Source organism: Anomalospiza imberbis, chromosome 6, assembly GCF_031753505.1.
Source record: "Anomalospiza imberbis isolate Cuckoo-Finch-1a 21T00152 chromosome 6, ASM3175350v1, whole genome shotgun sequence".
Classification (NCBI taxonomy): domain Eukaryota; kingdom Metazoa; phylum Chordata; class Aves; order Passeriformes; family Viduidae; genus Anomalospiza; species Anomalospiza imberbis.
The window spans coordinates 43,943,887-43,955,329 of NC_089686.1; the positions used below are offsets into that span (position 1 = coordinate 43,943,887).

Consider the following 11,443-nt stretch of genomic DNA (forward strand, 5'->3'; position numbering starts at 1 on the left):
GGCACTGGCACTGGCAGTGTAGCCTTGATATTTTGTATTTCAAATACAAAAATCCTACAAATATTTAGGCAGTGGACATATATAAAGGCAATGCACTACTGCTTGCATATAATCATCCTCACATAGTGAAGCATCATTGTTTTCAAAAAGTGCTGGAATCATTGTGAAACCAGTGGTTTTGTTGTGATGCTCATTGATTCTAGTACTTTGTTTTCATGAGATATAGCTGGATTTTACAAGAAGATCCAGAGCTAAATCCACGTTTGAGTGGCAAATACAGTGGCAGACCTCAGTTCAGGTACAGTGAGTTCTACAACACTGGATTCATTTTGAGCAAGAGTCAATTCAAACATCAGTTTGGGAATATGCTATCTTAATAAATACAAAATTTGAGACAATTACTAATTAATAAAGTACTACAATATTTTTCCCCCACCAAGGAGGAATTTTGCTTTTACTTGAAGCAAAATTGATCAAGTGGTTTATCAAGAGCACTAGACAAAGCATTCATCCAGGACATAAGAGTACAGGCTGGGAGAAAAACTCATTGAGGGCAGCCTGATGAGAAGGACTTGGGATTCATCAGGGATGAAAAGCTGGACATGAGCCACCTGTATGTGCTCCAAGCCCAAAAAGCCAACAACATCCTGTGCTGCATCCAAGGGAACGTGGCCAGCAGGGCAAAGAAGTGATTCTTTCCCTCTACTCTGCCCTTGTAAGACCCCACCTGGAATGCTGCAACCAGCTCTGGGGTCCCCAACATAAGGACCTTTTGGAGCAAGCCCAAATGAGGGTCATGAAAATGACTGGAGGGTTGGAGCACATCTCCTACAAAGAGAGGCTGAGAGAGCTGGGATTCTTCAAACCAGAGAAGAGAAGGCACTGAGGAAGGCTCGCTGCAGCCTTGCAGTACTTAAAGGGTTGTTTTTTTTTTTTTAAGAGGGAGAGTTTTTTTGCACAGGCAGGTGGTGATAGGACAAGGGGGAACAGTTTTAAACTAAGAGAGAAAAAATTCAGATTTGATGTTGAAACAAGTTCCTTACTGTGAGGGTGGGAGGCACTGGAACAGGTTGCCCAGAGAAGCTCCACTCCTGGGAGCGTTCAAGACGAGGTTTGATGGAGCCCTGAGCAAGCTGATTTAGAGGGTGGCATCTCTGCCCATGGCAGGGGGTTGGAAACGAGGTAATCGTTAAAGTCGCTTCCAACCCAAGCCATACTGTGATTCTCTGATGTCTTAGAAACAGCAGAAGTAGCTGATGCAATGAGAAACCATTTTTCCAGGTGATCTGCTACCATTCACTGTGCATAGATCCTCCTGTCTTTCTCAAACAGCCTAAAAACATGTCTTAGACACACCTTGCTATAACAAACTGCTAATTGACCTGACCCATAAAACTACTTTCTCTGGAAGAGTGGGAGATAGTGGGCGAGTTCCCAATATTGAAATCAATTCAAGATACCAAAACCAATAAGTTAAAAAGCAAAAGATATATTTCAATTAGTCATGTTGCCATGACTATTACTGTGGATATATTTTTATCTCATCAGGGGTGGAAAAAAGGTGTCAATACATTGCCTTGCAATTGCTGTGAGTCAACAGTGATGTGATTGTGACTGTGTTGATAAAATGGCATAACCTGAGCACTATGAGTAATAAAGTCAGACAGAAGACTAATACTGTTAAGAAATTCAGTGTAGGTCTACAAAAAGTTGGTTGTATTGATGCCTTGAGAGGCTACCTAGAACAGAGGCTAGAGAGTGGTAAAGGAATAAAGCAGGTATTCATTAAAAGGCCTTCAAAGGATACACCTTGGGCAGTACAAGAGCCTGGCCATGGCTACACCCAAGATGGACCCAAGATAGACTTCGAGTCGCGAGTTTTCACACTTTTATAAGTTTTGGTTCATTTACATATTGGGGTTAATTGTCCACTACAGCTTCATGAAGTCCAATCCTCACAGATTGCTCTCCTCAGTTTGCTGCTGTTTATACCTTTTGGGCCTGAAGCTGTAATGGTATCCTTGGTTCTTGGGCTGGAAAAGGATTGTTTTGTCTGACAAAACTGTGAAGAGAACTTGCTAACACTTTATATGAAGTTCAGAGTTATATACTAATGCAGTACAGAATCTGGAAAATCTGAAAGCTAAAACTTAAGGCATCAGTATGGGTGTTTCAAAAATTAGAAAAACACTTACTCTTACTCATAAGGGGAATTTTCTCACACATATTGTTCGGCTGAAGGAAGGATTGCACAACCAGACTCAGTGATGGATTGCCAAACAGTAACTGAAGAGAGTTTCCTATTTTTACGGTAACAGTTTTCAGAGAATGCTCTGGTCCTCGGTGTTCTTGTTCACTTCCTCACCAGTAGAATAATATTTGCACAAGAACATTTTTTTTACAATTAATCATAATGCTTCTTTCATCTGAAATAGCCCTGTATGTGAAATTATACCTGCTTTCTGAAACTGAGGCAAAAGAGTCACTGATCTAGTTGATGGGACAAGAGGCTGGGACTTTCTATTTACAGCTACATTGCTGTCTCTCTGTTGTCCTACCTGTGAAGTGGGAATAAAAACACTGACTTCCCATGGGCTACAAAAATCACAAATCATTATTTTCTGCTGGCAGCATGTTTGTCAGTTCACTTCTTTCTCACTAGTTGGGAATATTCTTTCTCTGTTAAATACTACTATATCTAGACTTCAAATTTTAAGTTCTAGGGTAATTTAAATACATTCAGCCTGACTCCAGCTCTGCTGAAGGTGTTGATGAAATCCACCAGATAAGGAACTCCCTCTTGACCAAATGTTGTCATATTTACGTAAACTCCATGCAATGGAAGGAAAAGGGAAAAAAAAAAAAAAAAAAAAAAAAAAAAAAAAAAAAAAAAAAACCAGAACAAAATTTCAACAGAGACACCATCTATTTCTGAAGTGATACATTGAGAAAGCCTAAGATGGCAAATCTGTTTCAAGAATTCTTCTACAACAGTCAGAAGAATCCAGCAGAAGAAAAACAGAAGGAATACATCTCAGACTTGTGCTGGCATTGAAATGTTTGAATGTTTAAGGTACTGTAGAATATACTGAGGAGAGACCACTTGTTTTTGTTACTAATGTCTACATTGAGCTTCAAAGACGTGGATGTGTACCAAGTAAAAGTTATCAATAAATACTTCTGTAGGTTATAAACCTTGCTGGGCCCAAGACTTTCAGTGCTATCACTATGTTTTTAATGGGCTTGTGATAACACAGAAGAAATTGAAGCAAATAACATTGTTCATATTTTATTTTGAAGGGTAGCCTAGTCAGGCAGAGAGAGCTTCTTAATTTTTTTCTCCTTTTCTCAGCTAAAGAAGTTAATTAAAGAGTTTATTCATTTGCAAACACAAAATTTTGGATTGAAATTCTACTGTTCTTTAAGGGCACTGTAGAAACATCTTACCAGTCTTGCACTATTCTTTATGCAATATATTATTTATGTTGCACTAATGTACAATAGGTCTGGTCCCCACTGGCATATATATAAGTAATAGGAGTTGTTAAGATATATAAAAGAAGAAGAAAAACAATCTCCAGCTCCAGAAAGAAACACAAACTACTTGTTACACATACTACCTGAATTAAAATGAGCTCCCATCAAAGCATTATCACAAAGCAGATTCAGATTTAGTCCTACTCACAGGATATGTCACCTCCTGGAAAACTGGACAACTGGGCTTTTCCTAATCCACATGAACCCACAGAGACAGAAAACATTGTCTAGTGTATATGCCTAGAGATGCCCTTGAAAATCACCTGAAAAATCGTGCTGATCTTACACTTCTGTGATGCTATAAGAATGCCTCTGCTTCACTCTTTTAAAAAAACGGATAATGCTGTGCTCTGTTCAGTGTGAGCACAAACAATATCACTACCGGATAATGTGTGAGACTTGGCAGGTCAAGAGTATGTTGAGAAAATAAAACAAAACTACTGTAATCTTTTCCCATCCAAAAAGCAGCCAGGAAATTAAGCCATAAGAATAAAAGGAGAAAAGAAAGAGTGAATAGAACTCATCTTGTAGAAATGTCACAAGACACAAAATCATCACAGACACTTTTAGAAGTGCTCTGCAATATTTTGTACCACAACGGGGAGCAAATGGATCTGGGGTTTTATTGAGGCAAGCCACAAAAGCAGGAAAGAAACTTTTCTCTAGGCAGTCACCATGGGAATATGTCCCACATGCTCTAAATGTCTAGCAGTTACTTCTTTTAATACAAGAATTGTCAACAGGATAAATGCTTCTCTAAAACCTTAGCTGTGCCCACTCAGTGATGAACTGGAACCACCAAGTATCTCTTCTCAGTAGGCTATAAAATGATTTGGTTACATTGTGGAAAAGAGGAGTTTAAAAGTTTAGAGCTCAATATGCAGTCTCAAGGAGGACATTTTTATTTCTGTGCTAGGAGAGATTGTGCTCCTCACAAGACAAAGTTACTCTGACTTTGACAATGGAAGAGTGGTATTTTGTTAATACCAGTCTTCCAAAGTCACAGGACACCTCAGCCCTACAGCCTTTCCCAGAGCATCAAGCTTTAAGTACAAATACCTCCAAAATCTCAATAAGACAGTTGATATTTATCACTAGGAAGTATTGCTTCAAATAGGAGCAAAACTAGACTAAATTTAAGACACTATTCTTCAGCTAAGTATTAAAGAAATTTAGAAATTTTCAAGTTCTTGAACCTAAAGAAGTGTTCATTCTGACAGCAGGGCAAAAGATATGTCTGTTCTCACTTGGAAAACTGCTTCAAACATCACTAATCATAAAAAGATAAGCATGGAATAAGAACTCTAAGGAAGCTCTACTTTGCATTTGCTGTTGTCTAACAGGAAACAATTGCTATTGAACTGAAAAAAGCTGCCAGTCCTCAGTGCGTATATAGATAGCAAACACACAAGTAAACAGGATAAAACTGTCAGAGCAATAAAGTTTTATCTGATTTTTACAGCACTGCTACTGGCAGAATTGATTTAAACAAAAGATGTATTATTTCACTTCCATGTTCTAAGGGTTCCTGTATGTGCAAATTTATGCATAAACAACATATAGGAACAGAGAAGAAAACCCTACATTTATAAATATGAAGACTCATTAGCAAAATAAGCTTTTTTTTCCTACATTTACACACCTGTGTAAATGTTGGAAAAGGGAAAGGATATGTAAATAATGAAGGACACCTAATCAAGCAGGAGGAGGAAGAATAAGGAAGTGAGTGAAAGATGCGTTCAGGCCGCACCCTCAGTGGCTTCCTTATGAATGGATCGTGTTTCTTTTTAATTGGCAAATACTACTTTCCCTTGAACCTGCCTGGTTCAAGGGAACTCCATCCTCCTTGTGCAGAAGCTTTATCCAGAGCACCAGGATGGAGCTGGCAAGACCTGGCTGTCCTTAGCAGTGACATATTGTGCCACTCCCTGGTCTCCTCATTCCGTGATAGGGACACTCCACCTTGTCCCAAAGATGTGAGTTGGCCGATGGCAAAGAGTAGGTAAAGCACTCCGACCAGAGCCACCCCTCCAGCACGGCTGAACCACTGCATTTCCAAGCTGCAGGAGGAGCACATCACAGCCTGCTCAGTCTGGTTTGAGTGGGCATGTGGGCCCAGAGCGCTCCCTAAAACAGCCGCAGCCTCGCTGCCCTGGCACGCATCATCCCATCCCTCGCTGATACGCCTCCTTGGAGAGGCTGCCAGCCCAAGGATGGTGCTCAACTTTCAGACACCGGTTTGGCCAGAAGCTTGCTTTCTGCCTGTGCACTCGCTCACATCTGCTCACAGGGGTCTGGGTGCCCACAGAACATGCACTGAGCTTCAGTTAACCTCTCACTTCTGTATGGGAAATCTGCAAGAAACTATTCATTACAACTACCCACACACACCACACCCTGCTTCTTTACAGACACCTATCCATTAACAAAAATAACAATAAAAAAGCCCCCTAGGGAAATGTACTTCTGAGAACCTGTTTTGCTAACATGCTGTCACTGTGAGACATACATAATTAACAAAGCTATGCCATGGTAGGTTTTTTTTTTTTGCTATTATACGTTCTGTCAGAAGCACCATCTTATTTACGAAAGCAGGTATTTAGCAAAACATTAATTGCGAAGTTGAGGATTGCAGGCTAATGCCCTTTTCCTAGGCAGCTGTCAGTGTGTACTCTGGCAATCTCTTTTACAACCCTCTCACACTGCTTCTGGAACAGTATCATTAGCAGAGAGATGAAGTTTTAGCACAGCTGCTGCACGTCTGGCGTTTTTTCTTTTTTTTTTTTTTTTTAAGACACAACACAGTCTCTTAGAGTTTCCAGCTACTAAGCTACATCAATCATCAACAGAAAAGAGGAAAAAAAAATGTGAAGCAAAGTATTTTTCAAATACAAACTCCAAATGTAAGTAGAATTCAGGTCTTCTCTGTGATTTTTACTTTGAATTAGCATACCCTGCTTGTGCTTTCATGTTTTTAAGGGCTAAAACAGTACATTATTCTTTAACTCCTTTTAGGGTTTTTTGGATTTTTTTGTTGCTTGGGGTGGGGTTTTTTTTTAATGTTTCACAATAAGAGAATTGAAGGTTATTGTACCAAAATAAGACAGCTGCATTATATAAAGTTGCCGGTGTTGTCATGTAGAGGAACTGGAAAGTCCCAAAGCCATTGCTTACAAAAGAAAGTTCAATTATGTTCCTAATTGAAAGCACAGACTCAAAAAATGACTGCAGGTTTAGTTATGCAGGAAACAGTCACGGAGGTTTGAACTTTAAATTGCAATTAGCTGAACTTTCTGTCTGACTGGAAAGATTCTCCAAGGAAAATCCCTCTTTTTCTCCGTTGCCACTCGACATTACTGCCTGCAGACTCATTCATAGGATGGGCTGCTCTGCCGTCCTTGGGCGGGGGCAGCTCCGGCAGCCGCGGCAAGGGAGGGAAATCACAGCCAGCTGCTACTGATATTACTGCCGAGGCACTGCGGGGAGGCTTGCGATTGAGCGGGGAGGAAATGATAAACACACAGCACTGACACAATCCCCTCTGCCACTGCTATTAGCAGCACCTATCATGGCCACTGATAATTACAGCGTCTGATAGCTTTGAAAGTATTATTACCTCTCTGGGAGGGAGAGATGACTGTCTGTTAAGGGATGATGGACTCCTGGAAAATGACCAGCAGCTACACCAAACTGGCTTCCCGCCCACAGTCGTGGATAACACACAGAGAATGGTCCAAACCACCAGGTTTATCACACAGAAACTCTGACAGGTAAAGGCAAAGAACAAACTAGACTCTGGATGTGTTCTACTTTCTAGCAAGTTGGAAGTTTCCATTTCTCTATTTTAAGAATTCAGCTTAATGCTGACGAATTGAATCAGCACGCTCCCAGATGCCAGCTGATTCTAAAATATGATGTGTTTTGAACACCATTAATTGCTCCAGTGCAATGTTGCATTGTTTTCAAAGTAGGCAAGATTACTGTGATGGGTCATGTTTGTTTCACAAGTACCCTCTCTATGAAGTTATAGTTCACAGATAATTACATACAGTTAGCCTTGGTCCTGAAAAAACCAATTTTAGAGATGAGTTTTGCAGAACTCCTTCCCTTGCTCTCTCACACCGTATTCTCTTGAAGATAAAAGACCAAACAGTGATATACGAAGGGGAGAATGATCATCTTCCATATTGACTGTATTTTCAAACACTTACCCCTTAGTTCTGAAATAAAAATGTGATGCAAGAAGACCAGAAAGAAGATGGAGAAGCCTTTTTACAGCATTTGGAACATCAAAAAACTTTTAAAATTCTTTGACTGATTTACCCTCTCTTTATAAAGGAACTCTACATTGCTTTTTCTCTGTTTCTCTACGTGTTTTACTGTCAGTTAACTACATTAAGAATTAGTATTATCAAATATTATCACATCTTTTCAACAAGTATTTTAGGAGTAACGAGCTCATGATTCTCTCTGGTGTGTATCTGTCTATCAGCATGTTGCGATGTCTCCAGCTCCTGGCACATTCTTGATACAGTCAAACCTCATACATATTTAGGTGATAGATGAATAACTGCAATATTCACACTATCTTCAATTCAGACCTATAAAAGTCATGGGATCTCTTCTGGAAAGAAAGATACACTGCATATGAATGAACATTTTGTTTAACCTTGGCTAGAGCTACCAGTAGTTTTAAAAGCATTTACTTTAACAAGTTCTTCCTCAATTGCACGATGCTATCTGTCCTCATTAAGCCTTTCTCTGACTTCCTATTTTCAAAGTAATGGCTCTTCATTGTGGTGAACACCAGTACCTAAAGAATCTTCAAACATTTCTCCAAATTCTCCAAAACAACCCCCTGCCATGCTTTGTTGGCTCTGCGTGTGCGAGTGTTTCCAGGACAGCTCCATAACCCTTCCACCAAACAATGATGGAAAGTTCAAGTGAACTCTTAATAAAGTCTCGTTACTTTGTAGCTTTGGGAAACTGCCAAGATACACATTGCAAGGACTGAGTGAAAATAAACTAGCACAAAGAGCTTCTTCAAACTGCTTTATTTACAAATTTACACGATGGATATGTAAACCAAGGGGCAGGCAGGTCTCTTCCTTCGTGACTGACCAGCAGCTGCAGGAGGCTTGTCTCAGAGCCTCACCTTGGAATGGGGCTCTGGCAACCTCTCCAGTGCTAACAGGCAAGCTCCTTCCTCCCACGAGCAGACTCATTCTCCCTCTTTCCATTTCATCCTTACCACTACTACTTCTCTCCTCTTGCCACCCCCTCTCTTCCAGTTTGGGGGTCAAAATTCTAGGATTTGTATGAATCAAGGGAAACTTTGAGAAAAATATTTCTACAAATACATAATGTTTGCAGAAGAAAATCACCTGCAAAACATCATTAACCAAGATGTCAGCATCTGTATTCTCTGGGATCCAGACTCCTTAGACAAGTCATGTCAACACTATGAGTAAGAAACATATCAGTGACTGTATAATCACAACACCATAGAAATCAGGATGAGTAAATTTTCCAGCTTTCTCTGTATCTCAGTTTTCCTTCTGAAATCATATTAACAGTAATTCCAGGTCCTCTTTAATTCTGTAAAATTCTGTACTAAAAGAATCAAAATTCCAGTTCAGGAGTTTCCCAACACCAATAGCCATTAGTCTGTGATACACAGCAAAATCACTGGCTAAAAATAGAAAACACCATCCTCAACTGCTGTTTTGAAATCATTACTGACTAAAAGTCATGCTGGAATGTACTGTATACCAATTCAAATATACTGTAGCTATATTCTAGTACCTTACTAAGCCAGTAAAGAAACTTCCCTGGAGGGCATATGTGAAGTTTGGCACACTTTTTGTAACTATGCTGAGGGCTCAATAATGGGTTTTCTGTCTCACTGTAAAAAACCATTGCTCCCAGAGTCAGTGCAGACCCTACTCTCTAAGACTCTTCAGGCAGCTCATAGAAGTAAAAATCAGTCGAGCAGTTATAATATTTATACAGTGCACAGATGTGGACCAAGCCAAGGATTTAAACACATCTTAGACATACCTTACTTGCCTACAATAGCCCAGTCATTTCTCTTAAGGCTTTGTCTATAAACCTGATCTTAGCAAGAGCATTTTGATACAATAGACACACGATTTTAGAAAGAAAAGCTGTGAGGCTGCTTCAGCTATCACAGAAGCTCTGGGAACTTGTTCCCTCTGACACACCTATTCACAGCCTGGCAGCACTGCAACCATTAACAGAAGTCTCCCCTGCTGCTCAAGCAAATGAGACACCTATTTACTATACATATACAGACAGACACACAGCCCTTGGGTGACAATGGCCATGAAAAATGCATTTTGTTAGACTCCTGGAACTGATGAGTACAAAAACAATATAGAAGCACAACTGTTGTCCCTAACCACAAAATGCCTTGCTGCAGTTACAGTCACAGTGAGAGTCTGCTAAAAGTATGGTCATTCCCCTAAAACATGGTTGAGCCCACACCATGTAAAAGTTCAAAAGCTTTTTGTCACTTCGGATGCAAATTTTTTATTTTTTTCTCTCTATTAACCTTAGATTTTAAAATACAAATATTTGAAGCAGATAACCAAGATGCAGGAAGGTAAGTGATAAACAGCTGAACTTTGTCACTTCTAACCCTCTTTGGTCCAAAAGCTCATCAGTCAGCCTCAGAGAGACCTTAGAAAGTCAGAAGCAAGCATGCTTGGCATAAAAGCTCTCCAAATCTCAGCAGAGATCCCTGCAGTTTTTCTCCTGTTCAGCAAGGCTGTGCCCAAATGCAGTTTGTATCAGCTGTTGGTTCAGCTCATGCAAACTCCAGCATGCAGCTGTAAGCTGGAGGGGAGGGTGGGGGTTCACCCCCTTCCTTCCGCCCCCCTTTTCGCTGCAGTCCGAAGGGGAGCTGGGAGAGCAAACTGCGTTTGTAACAGCAGGCACATTGTCGAACTGAGCTTTACCAGAGCCATTCCAAATTCCCTAAAGTAGTTCTGTTTCTAGTTTAAACTTTGTTCTTTAATGTTCTGCAATTCAGTTTTTACAGATTTGGAATTGCCCTTTACAAGCAATACACAGCTTTCTGTACTTGTACAGACCAGCACAGCTGAGATTACACTTCTAAAACATTTCTGATAACACTTGAAATAATTAAAGTTTATAGATGCAAGAAAGCTGTTAGCTAGCTAGCAGAAGCACACTTGCTGTCTGAAGCATTAACTTAACATTCATAAGAGTTTTCATTCATAAAAATCTTACCTGTTTCTGCTAGACAGAGCTTCAGCAAAAATAATCCAAAAATTGTCCATAAGGAGAAGTTGGCCATTGTTTTCTTGGAACTGTTTTGCAAAATCCAAAGATCCTTGCAAGCTGCAGAAAGAAAGAAAGCACCAGCGCTTGTTAAGCCTGCAGTCAATGAGTCTGAAGTTTGCTGCACTTTTTATTCTGATTCAAAGGAACTGAAGTAATGACATAACTGGGAGGGGGAAGCTCCATCAAAAGTCACACCCATATTGCAACAAAAGTTACCCAGCAGCAGAAGAAGGGGGAGTGGAAGGAGAGCTAGGACTGACTAAGCAGGCACACATGAGTTTTAAAGAGCCACTAAACCTTCTCTTCTTACACTAGTCTAGTCAAAAGTTATACTTAGTGTGCTTGTAGGAAAATTTGAGTAATCTCTCCTGAGTTCTCTCTGAAATGCACTGTTTGTTATAAGCATTTCATCCTGCATTTTAACATCTCTTCATTATTGCAAACCAAGTGAACATAAAAGCACTAGAGTTTCTAAATCCTGGTAAAGCATCTTAACAGCCTAGATATTTCCCAAAAATATTTTGCTTATTTATTCCTATCTCACCATTTTCTCTTTGTGCAGTTCAATTAAGAACAA

General features: G+C 40.0%; 1 protein-coding gene across 11 annotated transcripts in view; it reads right to left on the minus strand.

Annotated features, from left to right (window-relative positions):
- The window catches only part of CD44 (CD44 molecule (IN blood group)), a 52,839-nt gene extending 41,762 nt beyond the window's left edge, over window positions 1-11,077 (minus strand). For 4 of the 11 annotated variants that reach the window (XM_068193773.1, XM_068193771.1, XM_068193772.1 and 1 more), the window contains exon 1: window positions 10,813-11,077. In XM_068193773.1, the coding sequence (XP_068049874.1) occupies window positions 10,813-10,879 (67 nt within the window). In that variant the 5' untranslated portion in view covers window positions 10,880-11,077. The remainder of the gene's footprint in view (window positions 1-10,812) is intronic. The other 7 variants (XM_068193778.1, XM_068193776.1, XM_068193774.1 and 4 more) reach the window with 6 other exon arrangements.
- Between the last annotated feature and the right edge of the window lie 366 nt (window positions 11,078-11,443).